At 31.9% G+C, this 17,062-nt stretch overlaps 2 protein-coding genes across 4 annotated transcripts; both read right to left on the reverse strand.

The window, feature by feature from the left end:
• Window positions 1-1,825: 1,825 nt before the first annotated feature.
• EMB506 (Ankyrin repeat family protein) lies at window positions 1,826-4,520 on the reverse strand. 3 transcript variants are annotated; one of them, XM_088122353.1, is made up of 8 exons: window positions 4,361-4,520; window positions 3,565-4,016; window positions 3,069-3,185; window positions 2,815-2,913; window positions 2,616-2,714; window positions 2,421-2,519; window positions 2,218-2,316; window positions 1,826-2,037 (listed from the first exon to the last, which is right to left on the reverse strand). In XM_088122353.1, the coding sequence occupies exons 2-8, from the start codon at window positions 3,988-3,990 to the stop codon at window positions 1,933-1,935; spliced, it is 1,044 nt and encodes a 347-aa protein (XP_087978479.1). In that variant the 5' UTR covers window positions 3,991-4,016; window positions 4,361-4,520; the 3' UTR covers window positions 1,826-1,932. The 3 variants fall into 3 exon arrangements, with proteins under 3 accessions (XP_087978479.1, XP_022133478.1, XP_087978480.1); XM_022277786.2 differs by having other exon boundaries at window positions 3,069-3,148; window positions 3,618-4,016; window positions 4,361-4,519; XM_088122354.1 differs by having other exon boundaries at window positions 4,432-4,517.
• A 1,553-nt stretch (window positions 4,521-6,073) lies between these two features.
• On the reverse strand, window positions 6,074-9,101 carry CSLC04 (Cellulose-synthase-like C4). Its single transcript, XM_022277746.2, has 4 exons — window positions 7,982-9,101; window positions 7,564-7,872; window positions 7,064-7,468; window positions 6,074-6,966 (listed from the first exon to the last, which is right to left on the reverse strand). Exons 1-4 carry the CDS (start codon window positions 8,624-8,626, stop codon window positions 6,325-6,327), a joined length of 2,001 nt encoding a protein of 666 aa, XP_022133438.1. The 5' UTR covers window positions 8,627-9,101; the 3' UTR covers window positions 6,074-6,324.
• Window positions 9,102-17,062: the final 7,961 nt, after the last annotated feature.

Here is a 17,062-nt window from a genome sequence, read left to right on the forward strand (position 1 = left end):
CTTAACCGAGCTATGCTCAGATTGACTGTACTGTACGTGTGATATTCCCGATTATTAGTAGCCTATTCATCAATCTTATGCCTTGAGCCTCCTAACCTCAAATATTTTAGCCTTCACAAGAGGCTTATGCATCCATGAGAAACACATTCAGGCGTAGAGTCTTTATGGCTTGTGAAATTTACTAGAAAAGTAATATTAATTTGTCGTATTCTTCAAAATTATAAAAGTTTACTTGTGTATTTGATGTCAATACACCACAATTTGGTAAGCTACCCCATTATAATTTTTATCACACAGGCTTAAAAAAAATATTGACGACTAAAGTAGTCGAGGAAGATGTTCGTCATTTTTAATACAATGTTGATGTTGCAGACAGTGAATGGAAGCAGTATTCATACTCTTGTAATATTAGAAATTTTTGTCCACAACCCGCTACCACACCAAGGTTGAGTTGTCAATCTTTTTTTTTTCTTCGCTTTAGATAGTATGTGTGCAACAAAATGTAAAATGAAGCAACAATGGAATCAACAGAATTTTGCAGTGGTGTGTTAATGCATATAAATAGGGTAAAACAATTGGACGAGGAGTTTGCAGCGTTTCCTCATGCTTCTCCATTCAACTTAGTGGGTGATAATAAAATCTAAATGTTACTTATTCTAGCACAAGGATGACAATTTTTTTCCTCTCTCAAACAGAAAATAGAGGCATCTGAGATTCAATCTCAACTAAACAAAATGTAAACTGTAAAGAACACACCATTACACATATGGGAATAACTTCAATTTTATTAAATGCACAATCAGAAATTTCATCTCAAATACAAATAGTGTCAATTCAAATGTCACCATGTATCCTCTCATGATGGCATTAGAAACTCCAAAGCAGAACATAAATCCTAGAAGAAGAAACAGGACCTTAACTTGCAAAACAGAATGGCAAATCAGATAACTCATTTACTCAAACCATCTCTTTGAGAACCAGAAAAGAAACAACAAAACCCAGCAACTTGAGGAGCATTGTGTGGGAAGATGTGGTCTGAGCTGAATTGTTGGAGCCATAGTCATAGCTCTGAGCTTCTGCTTCTGCAGCCATGGCAAGAAGCAAACAAGCAACCCAAACCAGACACATACCAAAACATTTCTGAACACCCATCTTCCTTAATCCTTCTTTTTTCTTGCTTGGACTCAGATGGTATATGTTGCTGTTTCAGTTTGGTGGGAATTTATAGTGACATAAGGATCATTTGGCCGGAGAAGTTCATAGGAAGTATCAAGATGCGAACCAAGAATTGTTTCTTGCTTTGAAGAAGCATTTGAATACGGCACCGCCCACACGAGCCAAATGTGACGATTCAGAGCCTCCATGGCTTAATTATTGCAGGCCAGCTGACAATAACAAGGAATTTGCCGCCCACACTGCAAAAACTCCCCGCATCTTTTCAAAATTTCGATTTTTAAAAGCTAGGATCCTTAATTTACTTGTAAACCACCTCAAAAAAATAAAAGTTAGGAACAGAACTGTTTAAACAACTCAAATGTCATTCAATGATCAAATATTGATCATTCTCTATTTGTTTGTCTACCAAAGACTAATATTCATTGCTGGGCAACAGGGCAACTGGCTTTGATAAGACTCTCGCTCAGCTGTGATGGGAAAATCACCACATAATCCTTTATCTTAGAGAAGTCTGATGTTTAACACAAGGCTCGAATTCTAGCATGATATTCTTATTAGAATGAAGTTCGCCCATTCAGAAGCTTCTTTAATCAGCTTGATTGAACAGAAAAACTACCATTAAGGCATTTCGGCAAATGAAGAGAGAAAATTACGCAACCAAGCTTTTCTGAGATTTATACAAAAGATTGTACCAAGTGTTCAATACAAAAATTTTCTGGCACAAGGATGTTTCAAGTTGATACATCCCTACTCAGATCAAAAAGCTCCATAAAGAGGCACTACTTTTAGCAACTTCGAAAGATCATACGACTTGAAGTTTTTCCCATAACACAGACTCAAATCCAAGGCTGTCTTTCCATCCTGAAATACAAGAATGATGTCGTGTCAACCGTTCCAGAAACAGAATGAAAAACTCATGTAGAATAGAAAGATTTTAATACTAAATCTTAATTCTGTAACATGTATGGTTTCAGACTACACATTCGGAATTTCAAATTTGCAGAGTTGGAATATTTTGATGAATCGGTTATGAAAACTTACCTTGTTTCTTCTGTTCCTATCTACTCCATTGACCAGCAATATTTTTGTTATATCTCTATTTCTACCTTGGATGGCAATGTGCAACGGTGTCCATCCATCCTAAACAAGTGTTAGACGGGAACTTGTTATTAGAACTTAGAAGCAAGAAAACTGAACAAAATACTTCAATAATTGTAGTTTTCTGAAGGAAATAAAAAGCTCACAGAATCTGCAACATTGACATCAACTTTGTATTTGATTAGTAGCTTCACAATTTGCTTTGCACCAACTTGAACAGCATAATGAAGTGGGGTAGCACCATTCTATCAAGAAGACAATTATTTAGGGCCATGGTTTTTCTGAAAGCAAAGTCCTAGAAAATTAACAGGGGAAGCAGTATAACTAAACAAAATCCTTACTTTGTCTTTGACATGAGGGCTTGCACCTTTTCTTAGAAGATGTCCAATGACAGCGTCCTTTCTGCCTATAATTGCCTTATGGAGAGCAGAAAAACCATCCTGATTCACCACATAAATCCTTGACTTACAAGTTCATGTAAAGAAGCTTTGATTTCAAAATGTAAAAAGTAGAAAAGAAATTGGATATCAGTAATATCACCTCATCAACAGAGTCAATGTCAAATCCACTTTCAAGTAGTTTGTCCATTTGAATAATCTGCCCTGATAGCGCAAAAGTGTGAAGTGGATTCCATTTCAGCTGAATATGAAAGGTACAAGAATTTTTTTTTGTCAAGCAGATAGCTCTAAATAAAAGTGTAAAGAAAAATAAGCAAGCTACCGAGAAGAAAGTTGCTGCCTTTTCAGAAAAGATAGATAAGAGGAAAAAAGTTAATTTAATGTTTTCATCATTACAGTTGACAGTTTTTCCACATTGGGAGTTGCATTCTGTTGCAGAATCGCTCTTTCTTCGGGTTCCAAAAGTTGTTCAACCTCTGCAATAATTAACAGCCCTTTGATCTTTACGAGATTCTGAGAAAGGTTAAAATCTTAGATATGTATCATTATCACAGAGAAAATAGGGCAAATTTGTAAATAAATCACAAATAAAAGATCACTGGCACCTATCACAGAATATTATTAAACATCAGAGTGACAATGTCCAGTCTCCAACTATATATCTTATCCAAGAGAGATGGTACTTGATAAAGTAGAGTACTGTTTGCACCATGTATTTTTATTCTAGAACTAACTGCTTATGGTTGTACCTTCACAAAACAATGTATACTTTGAAACTTAGATTAAAGTAAAACCGTTCTCAAGCCTCATAGACAAAACAATTATTTTTCTCTTTAATCATTTATTATATTTCCAATATTCTTAGTGACAAAATTGTGAGAAAAAAACATACATGCAAAGGCAAAAAACAACAGATTGAACAAGTTAATGGAGGCCACTGAAAACCTTTCTGAAGATCCTCCTCATACTTGTTTGTAGCAGGATGATCAATGCTAGAGATGGCCTGAACATCTCCTTCTCCTTCCCAATCACTTTCTAAACCCAAGTCATACTCGTCCACTTCTTCTTCATCATATTCGCTGCCACTTCCATCATCTGGATCTTCCCAAGTGCGTGATTGAAAAAGAGACACTTGGTTCGACTCCGTGGCAAAAGTCATCAATCTTGAACACTTCTTTGAAAGTGGTAAATTAAACCTCGTTCTTCTAGGACTAACTACATCCAAGAAGTTGCCGCAACCCAACAATGGACCAGCAGTAGCAACACCATAAACGAGAGGAACTTCAGAGGGAACAATAGTTGACACAGCCCACGACATTATCTGTTTCTTTTATATGGTAGCAACTGAAATGACATTGAATACCAAAAACCGGATGGGGTAATTAAATACAGCTGAAGAGGCTTGAGAAGCAATCGATAGTTCAGTTAGACATATCAACAAACATCTTATGGGCAATAAACTCCGAATGATTTAATAATTATAGGCATGGAGAAAAAATACATTTTAACATGTTCCGAGTTGGAGAGAGTAATATTTGCAAAACCAGAATCACATTCGATAAAGACTACAAATTTTCCTATCTTAGTTCTTCACTCCCAGATACCAACATGCCCAGAAACCACCCAATTTTCAGGAGTACTCAGAATTCAGGCACAACCCAGATAGAAACGTTAGAGAGGAACCAAACCTGAATCAGGGAGAGCAAGCAAAGTTGAGCGAGTAAAGAAGAAGTTTTGGCGCTTTTACAAAATAACGAACCTAATAAACGAAAATCCAGAGACGTGGAAGAGTACATAACATCCGCCAAACCATGGTCGTAAATTATATTCTAGTCCCTGGCTGGTTATTTTGTCGTCTAGCCTCATGGTCGTAAATGTTCAAAACTTTTTTACAATATTTTCTTCATTTTTTCAACTTTTCTGTCTTTTTTATCTAACTATTGAGCATGGTTAACTTTTTTAAATAAATAAATTAACTTTATCATTCTCAATTTCTTATATGTGAGTAGTGTAGGATTAAGAATAAGGAAATTGTACTGAGTAGCAAAAATATTTTATGTTTTTCAAAATATGTCACCTGTTTTTTAAATTTTCAAACATAGTAAAAATTTTCATTTATATCATTAATATATTAGACACTCGTATCAGTAGTATATCAAATACTCATATCAATAGTATATTAGATGTATATCACATATATATTGCATAAACACTCATATCAAAAATATATCATATGTATATCACATACGTATTGTGAGTATATCACACACTCATATCAGTAGTACATAATTACATCAGTGGTCAAATATATTACAAATATATTATAGAAATTTATCATTTGAGTAAAGTTGCCATTTTAAAATTGACCCTCCGTTTTTTTAAAAGTGCTATTTTTTGAAAAAACTAAATGTGGTTGTTATTTTGCTAATTTTACTAAATGTTTTTGACATATTTGTAAATGCCCCATAAAAATATGTGAATATTGTTTTATTTTGGAGTATTAGAATTTAATTACGGATAAGAATTTGAATTTATAACTAGAAGATTACTAATGTGTTAACTAGTTAATTATATTTAAGTTAATTTATTATATATATTGTTATTTTTATGATTTTTTTTTAGATTTAATCTATTTCATAAAAACTCAAAAAATGCCATTAATGCTACAATGAACGTGGTTTGCTACAATGTATATAAATATAATTTAAGAATATTAGCAAGTGTGAATATTTTTAGTATGATAAACTTTTTCTAGGATACATTTATAGCAACTAAATCTTTTTATTTAAGAGAGGATTTCATCGGTATTTCTCTAAATAATTCTTTATATAACGTTATAAGAAATTTTTATATTTTGTGAATAACTGCCATAATTGTCCCAATGTATAAATTATTGCAAAAGTAAAATTAACATAATCCCTTTATTCATTTGAAAACAAAAAACAAAACAAAAGCCACTAATTTAAATGTAAAAGATAAGTATACAGGAGAGTAAAATAAAAGTAGTGGGTTTAAACAAAAGTTTGGTGCAATAAGTAGTCTTTCTTCTTCTTCTTCTTTTTTTTTTTTTTTTCAAAATAGGCTAAATATAATTTTATTAGCAATACTTTTTTTTTTGTTTGCATCAGTTATTATTAGTTACATAATTGATGAACATTAACTTAATTTGGATTGGGATAATTACATTAATTACGACATAAATTCTACTTTTTTTTTCCTTCTATTTTGAGCTATAAACATTTAATATACTATATTTCCTATCATTCCTCGTTAAAAACAAACGCAATTTTATCAATGTTCAGAAGTAATCAACCCTGTTAATTGCATTGGTCACAAAGAGACCAAAAGTATATTCTTTTCTTTTTTCCTCAAAAAGAGAAGTAAAAAAAAAAAAAACAATATTAAAATAACTTATCTCTTACTCAGAGTTCCCATTATTTCGTGTTTGAAACCCATATACTAACAATACTATATCGTTTCATTGTACAAATTTACTGAAAAAAAAACCTCTAAAATCTTTATCTACCAAATTTTCAAACACCAAATACCCTTTTTTTCTTTCAAAATCTATAATTTTTAATCCATTTCTGCCCATTTTTTTAAGGGCCTAAAACACCAAAAGAAACTTAATCAAATCCACTCCAAACTTTTTTCAGTTCATTTGCTCACCAATCAAGTCCAACCCCATCACCAGGAATGACAAACCTTGGAAAAGCAAGAAATAGAAGTGAACTCCATGTGCTGACAGCAAGCTTCTAGCAGCTGCAGTGAGCAGCAGAAAAGCAAGAGCAAGCTCTTTTCTATACACCTTGTTTCTCTTCTTCTTTGAACCCTTTTGCGTCTCTTCTTGATTCAGTTTGCTCAACAACTCGAGCCCCGACTCCGAATGCCTCCTCAGAATCTTCTCCTCGTTCGAATATTTCGACTCTCGCTCTGCGAGTGCTAAGAAGTCTGATTCGGATGATCGTCCTGTCTTCTTTGTCACGACCCATTCGTAGGAACTTCCGAGCTGGAATAGCCCCGAAACCATGGCGTTGAACTTCGTGACCGACATGGTGTTCTCAAACAAGAGGTAGGGGATCAAGAAGGGGAAGGATTTTGGGGATGGAAGAATGTTTAGTAAGGACATGAAGACTGGGATGTAGCAGATTACCCAGAGAGGCAATTCTGCTTCTGGAATGAACATTGTCAATGGAAGTATTATGCAAAACAAAGTGAATGAGTAAAAGGGAAGTATGAGTTTTCTCAGCAGAAAGAACAGAAATATCAAGTTGGTCTTCTTCCATATTGATATCTGCACCAGAAAACATTCATTCAAATCTAAACGATCAGTCGAAAGTTTAAGCTCGGCGAGTCGAGTAAGTGACATAGGAGAGTGTTTGAAAGTAAACCTTTGAAGTAATGATTGAAGGAAGGCATAATCTGAAGAGCTGCATTGGACCAGAATGCCAACGGTGTTGCTGTTTCTTGTAAGCTTCATATGATTCAGGCAATTCACAGAGCACCTTAACATCATTGAGGAAGATGAATTTCCATCCCTTCAAGTGTGCTCGAACTGCAATATCCATATCTTCCACGGTTGTTCGCTCGAGCCAGCCACCTGATTCCTCAAGTGCTTTTGCTCTCCAGACGCCTGCGGTTCCATTGAATCCAAAGAAGTTCAGGAAAACCCCATTTACTTGCTGTTCCACTTCAAAGTGGAAACACAAGTTGATGTTTTGGAGCCTCGTAAGTAAGTTTTCGTCCTTGTTAACGAACGCCCACCGAGCTTGGACGAGACCCAGCTGAGGATTTCCCTGTAACATGTTAAAAATAGATAAGATTGACAAAGTTGCAAGAGAGCTAAAAAAAATGAAATCTTCCATTGATTATGAACTTTTCTCATAAGTACCTTGAAATGGGGGATCGTTTGTTTAAGGAAATCAGGGTTGGGCTGGAAATCTGCATCTAAAATAGCTACAAACTCGTAATCTTTAACATAATCACAAGCCATGGCAGACTTGAGATTCCCAGCTTTATACCCAGTTCGGATCAATCTATGTCTATAAATTATTTTAACACCCTTCTCATTCCATGATAGAACTTCTTCTTTGATCAAACGTTGAAGATTTCCGTCGTCTGAATCATCCAGAACTTGAATCAAAATCCGATTCCTCGGCCAATCAAGCTGACAAGCAGCAGCAATCGATTGTGCATAAACCTATTCCATGGTGTTTACAACCACAAGAGATCAGATCAAGTTACAGAGCCATTGAGTTTAAATCAAACACCTTGTGATCAAAGAAATCTGGGAAGTTCTGAATCATTACCTCTCTCTCATTGCACATTGGGATTTGAACAAGAACCATCGGGAAAGTCGAAGCGTCTTCCAAATCATAAGCATCTTCCTGAATCGTGGGTTTGATTTTCTTGAATTTGATCCAGAAGCAGCCAAGGCAGAGAACAAGACGGTCGAGAGATTGGATCAAGAACAGAACAATGCAGAATTTGGAAAGCATAAGTACCAGTGGAGCAATGTAATCGACTCGGAACGAAGTCCAGGAGACGTAAAACCATTGGACGAGTCCTTGAACCTCGAGCTCCAATGGCTGAATCACTCGCAGATTCCACTTCTTGAAATGGGCGACGATTTCAACGATTAAAGCCGCGATGGAAATGGCGAGAAAGGCTATGATGAATCTGTACAATTTCCCTCGGTTTTTGGAATTTTCCCCGTTAATGTCCGCATGAGCAATGCGTTTCTTAACAGAAGTAAACACAGTCTTGACAGTTAAAGCCATCCACGAGAAGAAAAACAGAGCTCTGTGGGCTTTGAGAAGAAGAACCCACGTGAGCTGTTTCGGACTGGCAGCCTTCTGCTTCTCGGGAAGTAACAACGAATCAGAGGCATTGATTTCCACAAGAGGGAAGCTGTTGTGCTTCTCAATTGTGACCACAACAGAGCTCGGAGCCATCTGGGTTCGGATCCAAAAGAAGAACAGAGAAACAGAACAATTCAAAAAAAGAAGAAATTCAAAGACCCAGATGGAAATTGGAGTAGAAAATCAGTTGGAAGAAGAAAGCGCCATTAAAAGAGAAGAAATGGGAGAGTGAGAGCGAATGTGGGGGAAGAATTGTCAGAAAAAGTGTGGATTTTGAAGTATTGGGAAGAGGGATCTGTGAAGGGGTTTAAATTATTAAAGGGAAACCGAATCCAGAAGTTGAGTGGGACTTTCCCATGAAAGTTTGACAGAACAAATCTGAGGTCAAAGCTCAACAGATACAGAAGAAATAGATCTCAACTTGCTCAAGTGATCTACTAATAAAGGAAGAAGAAGAAGAAGAAGAAGAAAACTTTTTTTTTTTTTCTATTTTCTCAAAAAATAATTTGAAAGACAGATCCTTCTCTGCTCCATATTACTCAGTTTCAGGCTTTCAGTTGGGTAGGACCATTACAGCAGCCCTACAGGAACAGAAGAGAACAATTTCTATAAACGAAATTAGAACACTTTTTGAATAAAAAAGAAAATAAAAACCCTTTTTTCTGAAAATTCAAAAAAAGCCCACAAATCTATTTCAAAATAGATGGAAGATAAAAAAGGAAAAAATAAAAATAAAAATGTCAGTATCTATTATGTAATGTATGGGTGGATCCTGGCTAGCAACAATGATATCTAGTATCTTAACTTTTATGGGAATCTGATTTCATTAATTAATATTTCATTGCTCATGTTTGGCTGTGTGATTATGTAATTATTAAGACAGCTATGTCAGTTTTTTTCCTTTTTAATTACTGTTCTTTTTCTCTCTTATTGCTTTTGATTCTCTCCCTCTCATCTAAATGATACTCCCATGTTGTCTAATATTATTCTTTTGGAAATTTTTTGTTTTCTAAATTCAATTCTTGTGCCTTTCCCCTATTTTAATTTCATCACATTAAATATTAAATTTTTTTTGAATGTGTGGTAAAATAATTATCTTATCCATGTGACCATAACTCAATAAATTATAAGACATCTATTATCATTATAAATAGTTTAATCTTCCATTCCTACAATTATTTAACTCAACAAATAACTAAAATAAGTATCTCTAATTTGTTAAATTCTTTAAGATTTGGAACTAGTTATAAATATTTAAAAAATATATATATATAGTACAACGAAGATTGGGTTACTGAAATTTGAACCTCCAATTTCTAGTGAATAAATATATATCATTTACGACTGAGCTATGAGTTAACAAAGTAAAAATATTATCAATTTATCTTTTAACTTGTTATATACAAAATCATACTTAAAAAAAAGGAATTCTTACCTTTGTTCACAAGTTATTATGCATTTATTCCTATGATTTGTGTTATTTCTAAAGATTACTTAAAAGTTGTACTCAAATTAAAGCCCAAAAATAATTCAACAGAAAACAATTTTTTTAATGATTTAAAATATATAAATTTAATTATTCAAACTATTTTCTGTATTATAAAAGGAAATGTTAATTCAACTAAAACCAATTTAATTGGAGCTTGGTTGGCGGTGGAGGAAGGCCAATATTGGTATTTTGTGGGGTAGATTCGAGATATTATTTTAAAATTAAGTGGGTCATAAAAGTAGGGCATATATAACCCAAAACTAATAAAGATTTCAATTTTATTCTATTTTAATGTTTATATTTTTAAATATTTTATTTTAAGATTCTTAATTATATAAAGTTCATGAGTTAATTTAACCCAGGTAGGTTCAACTATGTATATAACTCCAATAAAAAATGTGAATTCGAATCTTCACTTTCACGTGTGGTTGTATTAAAAAAAAATTGTTAATTAATTTAAATAAAAATAATAATTATGAATATTCAAGAATCAAATTAAAATTATACATTCCAAATTCCATAAATGTTAAAAAAGAAAAATCTCCTCTTATTCCTCCAACCTCCTAATTCAAGGACTATTTTCATAAATAACAGTAAAGTATACTACTTTCCACAAATAATTATTTTAATAAATTTGTAGATATAGCATAAAATGGTAAATTTATAATTTCGATTTTCTCTAAACGTCTAATTTTTCATGAAAACAAGTAATCAATACATTAAAATGTAAAAATATACCTACATATACAACAAATGCTAATTTTTCCTTTCAAAAAATGCCAACTTTGATATCTATATGCGATTCTAATTTTTGTATTCTATCCCCTAATTTCAAATAATTTTAACCATGCCCAAAGTATCTATAAAATAATTAAAAAGATCTTTGACATAAAAGATTGATGTTAGACTATAATTTAATAACATTTTTTTAAATTAAAAAAATATTTGATATATTTATCTTATATTATATTTTTGGCTTAAACATGTTTAATCTCTCACCATACATTTTTTTTCACCAATCAACTTCTATGATATCTAACATATTTTCTCTTTTAATTTTTCTCCTATATTTCTTTTCATGCTTTTTTTCATCACGACTTCTCGATCTTTACCTAAATATATATATATATATATATTATATATATATTTTGTAATATCTCACTCTCTATGATTTCTTTGTACATATTTTTTCTATTTCAAAAATCTCTATTTTAGGCACAAATTTTATCACATTTTACTTTACTTTTACTTTTATTATTATTACGAGATTGAATTCTTGATCTTTGGTGCCAGTCTTCCATAGGCTCAGAAAAAGGACAACTAATCAAAGTGGGACCAGCTCGTGAGGAGTATAGTTGCTTTACCGAATTTACAAGGTGAAGCAGCGATAACTTCCTTTATTTCATTTTAGTAGTTTGTAAATTTTAGAAATATTTCTTTTTAAGTATAGACTAATTACTAAAAAAACTTTCACAAAATGTCTTATCCATGAAATAGGGTGAAAATGACCTTGATTACTTAACTGTTATTCCCAAGTCATTAGTCTATAGGTTTGACTAATTAACCATTTTAAATATGAGGAGGAGAATTGTTTAAGCATTTGCATTAAATCCAAGGTCTCTCTTTATGTAGATTTAACTTTATGTGTTATCTAAAGTAGGGTCAAAGTAAGCACTTTATTACACAAAAAGGTTCTCTCTAAATTATTTTATATGCTTTCCAAGTAAATGCTATTATTTTTATAATATATATAATCAATCTGACATAATCAATTTTATAACTAATACTTATTTTTTAAAATGAAATAAAGGATTGTGTTGCTTACACATTATGATATATGATGACCATAATTATAAGATTAACATCCCAATCAACTTCCATGCATAAGCAAAGCATATGATATTATCATGCCATGTTTAATCAAATCAGATCAAATCATACAGATGGGCATTTGTCTTGGAATCTTCAACTGGCATGCTTCTTTTCCAGAAATAGGGAGATCTAAATCACGATAAACTTTACAAATATTGTTAGCAATAATTTTGGTTTCAAGTTTCAACTTCGCAACAAAAAATTATCCAATCTAAATATAATTCAACTGTATTTTATCTGAAAAAAATTTCTGAAATATTGTACCATTCATAGTCTTCTTAGATCAAATAGAAAGTTATTTTTCCGACCTATAAAATATATAATTTTTACTTAGTTATTTAGAAAAACTATTAATCTTTGACATGTTCTAAATGTTTTAAAATGACAAGTTAAAATTTACTTGGGTAATCTGCCATTTAGTATGAATTTTTTTGAAAATCATACAAATAAAGTTTAACATTTGAAGGTTTAAATTTTGTTTATTGAAAATTAAAGATGAAATTAGGTTATTTTTACCACCACTCATCATCACATTGGCAGATAGTGCATTTTATTCATCCCTTCACATATTACAAGTCTTGCAGCTAGTTGGGATTGGAACTCCTGTTCAACCATCTAATTTACATGCTTCACAAACATACTACGCTTCGATGCAATGACCCTAGGTCAACGATGAATATTTAAAGTAGTGTCTTTCGTTCAGAGTCAGGTCAATGCTGTTAAATAATATTAACTATTTTACCAACTTGTTCAACAAGTATACTCGAAGGCCAAAGAAAATTTGTAGCCACTTAAATCTTTATACTTTAATACCAAAATGTGGCAAATTTGTGGTTACTAGAAATTGACTTATAGTCAAGTATCTTTTGACTATAAAATAGGTGGGCGCCATTGTTGGCAAACCATCTCAAATCCCAAATCAAGTAAACTAAAGTGTGAGATAAAAATAGAGTGAGAGTTTCTCTTTATAATAGGTCTTGTTCTTCTTTAGAGAGAGTTTGTAACTCTTATTTTAAGAGTAGAATTCTTTTATTTTGTACCGGTAGCTTTTACCCTAATTTGTTCACGAGTTTTTCAGGCAAAATCACAATCTTTCCATTCTTCCCATTTTTGTTCATTATCAACCTACTTTAGCTGCAATTCTACCCTCCATTAAATCTCAATCTTTCCCAACAAATGCAACTACATACACAATCATCCAGTACCTCTCTAATATAAACATCATAGTATATGTTTAGCAGATACAACTAACACGACGACACGCGACACCGATATAATTAGCTTTGAGTAGTAGGATAGAGATAAAGTATAAGTGGTTTAATTTTGTTGGGTGAAAGGTGAGAAAAGTGGGGAAGGGTGGCTAGGTGGGGATGCAACCCAGCAACCAAACAAGGGGGGATTAAGCAGAGGGATATGGCATTTATATAATTAGGCTTACACATAACATTAAATCAAAATCTCATTCTCATCACCAAAAGCGACTTCTTCTGTAGCCCACACAACAATGCCCTATCTTCTTCCTTAATTACTCACCCCATGTGCTAACTCCCCCTCTTCTCTATGCCCTCTATATCTAACCTGTCCATTTCCCAGCTCTTCAAAAATACATCAAAATACAATTAATTAATTAATTAATTAATACTCCCTCTGATCTCCAATCCCAACATTTTTTGTATATACCTTGAAATTTGTGCATGCCCATTAGTTTATTTCACCTTTGAATTTTGAAGTGGGTAAAGAAGTGTATCTCTAAGTTCGATTAATTATATATAACATGGCATCCACATGTCTTAGATGTGTATTAAGGATTTAATCTTGTTTATTTTTAGGCTATGTTTCATTAATATCCATATTAATTAGTTGAGTTAGGATTGGGTTTATGTGGCTCTAAGAGAAGCTCTTTTAGTAATGTGTATGTTGGTTTTTATTTTTCTTATTTTAGACGGATAAAAATAATGTATTTATCATAGTTTTTTTTTATTGAAAATGAGATATATATTTAGTAATAATTATCAGACACTCGCGTAGTTAAAGAAGTAGAGGCACTTGGGCAAATTTATAATATTTAATGGGTCTAATAAAAATGTGGTTCATATAGCATGGAAGACATTTATTAGAGGAAAGAAAATTTCTACTAAATCAATAATTAGCTTAGGGAGAACTTAGATACAATTATTGGAAAGGGTAGTTAGCTATAGAGGTTGTACTCACTCTAATGCATCATTTCATTTAGATAGTAGTAGATATATTTTTCATCCTATATGCTATGCATACACAACACTTCCTTTAATAAATTTATAATTCTCATCTAACTCAATGACTTCATTCGTCAATTTTATCTCGTTTCAGTAAGAAATAACACTCTACAATAATAGAATACTATGCGAATATCTATTTTATATTCTAAAAATAAATAAAAACAAGAAAGAGTAAAATTTTGGAGTTATGGCAACCCCTCTATGATTTTGAGTTTGCCTATAATTTACCTTGAGAACAAAAAATCAAATCTATTTTTGTTTTTTTTTTCTTGATTGTGTTGGAGATGAGAACATATAGTTTTATGTCAGGTAGAAAAGTGGGGATGGTCGAAATCAGGATACATTAGAGTAAGGACAACATTATTTTTTTTTTTTTGGTGAAATCAAAGGTAAAATCGACGCAGATTTAGATCTAAAAATGGACAATATCATATGAAGACGAACGACGTGGAAATATACCCTACAAAGAAAATGTTATACTTATCCAAAAGACATAATAAAATAGGAAACTACATTCTGATTTGGGAAGAAAAATGGAGAGAGTGGTGGTGGGGAGGTGTTGGAGAAAAAAAATTAAAGAAAGATGAGATGTGGACAAGTTGAATGAGGTAGAAACATGTGAAGGTTCAAACAAAAAACATAGGCATTTAAGGCTTATGCCCTCCCACCAAAAGACCACACCCTACCCTTTCTCAATTATCCCTTCCCCCACAATCCCTCTCTCTCTCTCTCTTCCCTCAAAAATTTCACTTTTGTCTCATGGCCTTTCTTTGTAGTTTAGTTTCTATATTGGAATTAGGAATATCCAGCTAAGCTCTTGCTTTGTTAGGTTAATTAATATTGGTTATAAGTTTGGCATGAAAATCTTTGGAGGTGTTTGGGCCATGGTTTTAGGTTTGCCAATTAAGTTGTTCGTGAGTTGCAGGGTTGTTTCATACCGTTTGAGTTGGATTGAGTTATAAATTTATAAGTTTGTTAAAATATTATTTTTATCTTTGTACTTTTAAAATGTTTATTTTAGTCTAATACTTTCAACTTTTATTTAGTTTAGTCTATGTACTTTTAAAATGTCCATTTCGATTTCTGTATTTTAAGAAAGTGATTATTTTGGTCTTTTAATTTTATTTTTAATCTCATTTTTTTCCATTAGGCATAGAATTTGTATTAAAACTTTGCAAATATGACCTAAAATGATCCCTCTTTGAAGTAGACTAAAATAAACATTTTGAAATTACAGAAATTAGGGTGAACCAAAGTTAAAAGTACAGAGATAAAAATGAATTCGAGTGAAAAGACAACAATCAAAATAGTAGTTAATTAATTATTTAGCTTTAAAATCTTGAGGAGTTAAACCATACCAAAAGAATTTACTAATTAAAAATTAAAATTTGCAACTTGAAATTTAGGTCCACACCCCTACTGGGTTGAAACATCTAAAACTCACTTACTACCAAACAAATTAGATTTTACAAATCTCAAACTCGTAAATTAAAAATAATCTTTATAACTGAGACTTGGGTGACTAAATTATTCTTCTATATATTCAAAACATAGTGTACACAAGATATTGATTTAGGTAAAATATTTGTCAAAATTCTTACGTAAAATCATGAAAGAATCAAACTAAATAACAATAGTAAAATTGGAAAGGACAATTTTATTTTCTTTGAAATTTAAATTAAAGGACATACATGATGTGGCGGTAGAAAAATACCAGAATGGAAAAAAGAGAGAAAAATTATTAAAATTTTGAATAGAATTCAGAAAGGGGCTTGTAGGGGAGTGGGCCTATCCGTCTATGGGCTTATTGGGCACCCAAAAAGTACCATAAAATACAATGTTTCTTTTTTCTGAAAATAACAAATAGTTTTTTTTTTCCTTTTTCTTTTTTGCTAACTAACTTTTTGTTTTCATCACTGTACTGTTCAATATAGCTCGACTAATTAAGGTGTATATATCATCAACTGAATTCAGAAGTTTCAATCTACCCCTCGTATTTTATTGAACTAGAAGTATATATATTACCTTCTCTTTAAACTATGTTCTTTTTACTGCAATAATACAAGATTGAACGTAAATTTATTTATAACAAACATCTATCCAAACTATCAGATATCTATTAGAGAAATAGTAATTATAAATACTTACCGATCTGAGCTTAACTCAATTGGATATGATACTTACCTTTAATCAAAAAGTCGTGAGTCCAAATCCTCATCCCACATGTTATACTCAAAAATAAAGAAAGAGACATCTTACTATTAGACACAAATTTAAAGTTTAAGACACAAAATTTATAAGTTAAAAAACACAGTTGGTCCATCTACTTTCACTAAAGTAACAATTTAATCATTGAACTTCAGTTTGTAACGATTTAATCCTGGTACTTTTCCTAAAGTAACAATTTAGTCCATGTAGTTTAAAATTTGTAACAATTTAGTCCCTATAGTAAAAAATTTTATTAAAATTAGGTGTCAAATTTTATCATATAACAATTTAATGTTTCTAATTCATAAATATATTTGGTCCCTCTTTAGTTTATCAATCTATACCTACAAGAAACTTGACAAAAAAAAATTTCACGATAAAGATTAAATCATTACCAACTTTAAATTACTTGGACTAAATTGTTATATGCTAAATTTCAAGGACTAAATTGTTATCCTTGAAAGTACTAAATCATTACAAACTAAAATTTAAGGACTAAATTGTTACTTCAACGAAAGTACAGAGACTAAAAGTGTTTTTTAACCAAATTTATAATTTAACCAAAATAATATTAACACCCTTTATAGTTTATAAATAAGTCAGTGTGGCTCCCATCCATCTTCCCTGGCTGACTTGTCATCTACGGTACAATCGCAGCGCATCACACAAGACTTCACACAAAGATGGCCTCCTAATTAGAAG

Source organism: Momordica charantia (assembly GCF_013281855.1).
Source record: "Momordica charantia cultivar OHB3-1 chromosome 4 unlocalized genomic scaffold, Mcharantia_2.0 BLBB01000004.1, whole genome shotgun sequence".
NCBI lineage: Eukaryota > Viridiplantae > Streptophyta > Magnoliopsida > Cucurbitales > Cucurbitaceae > Momordica > Momordica charantia.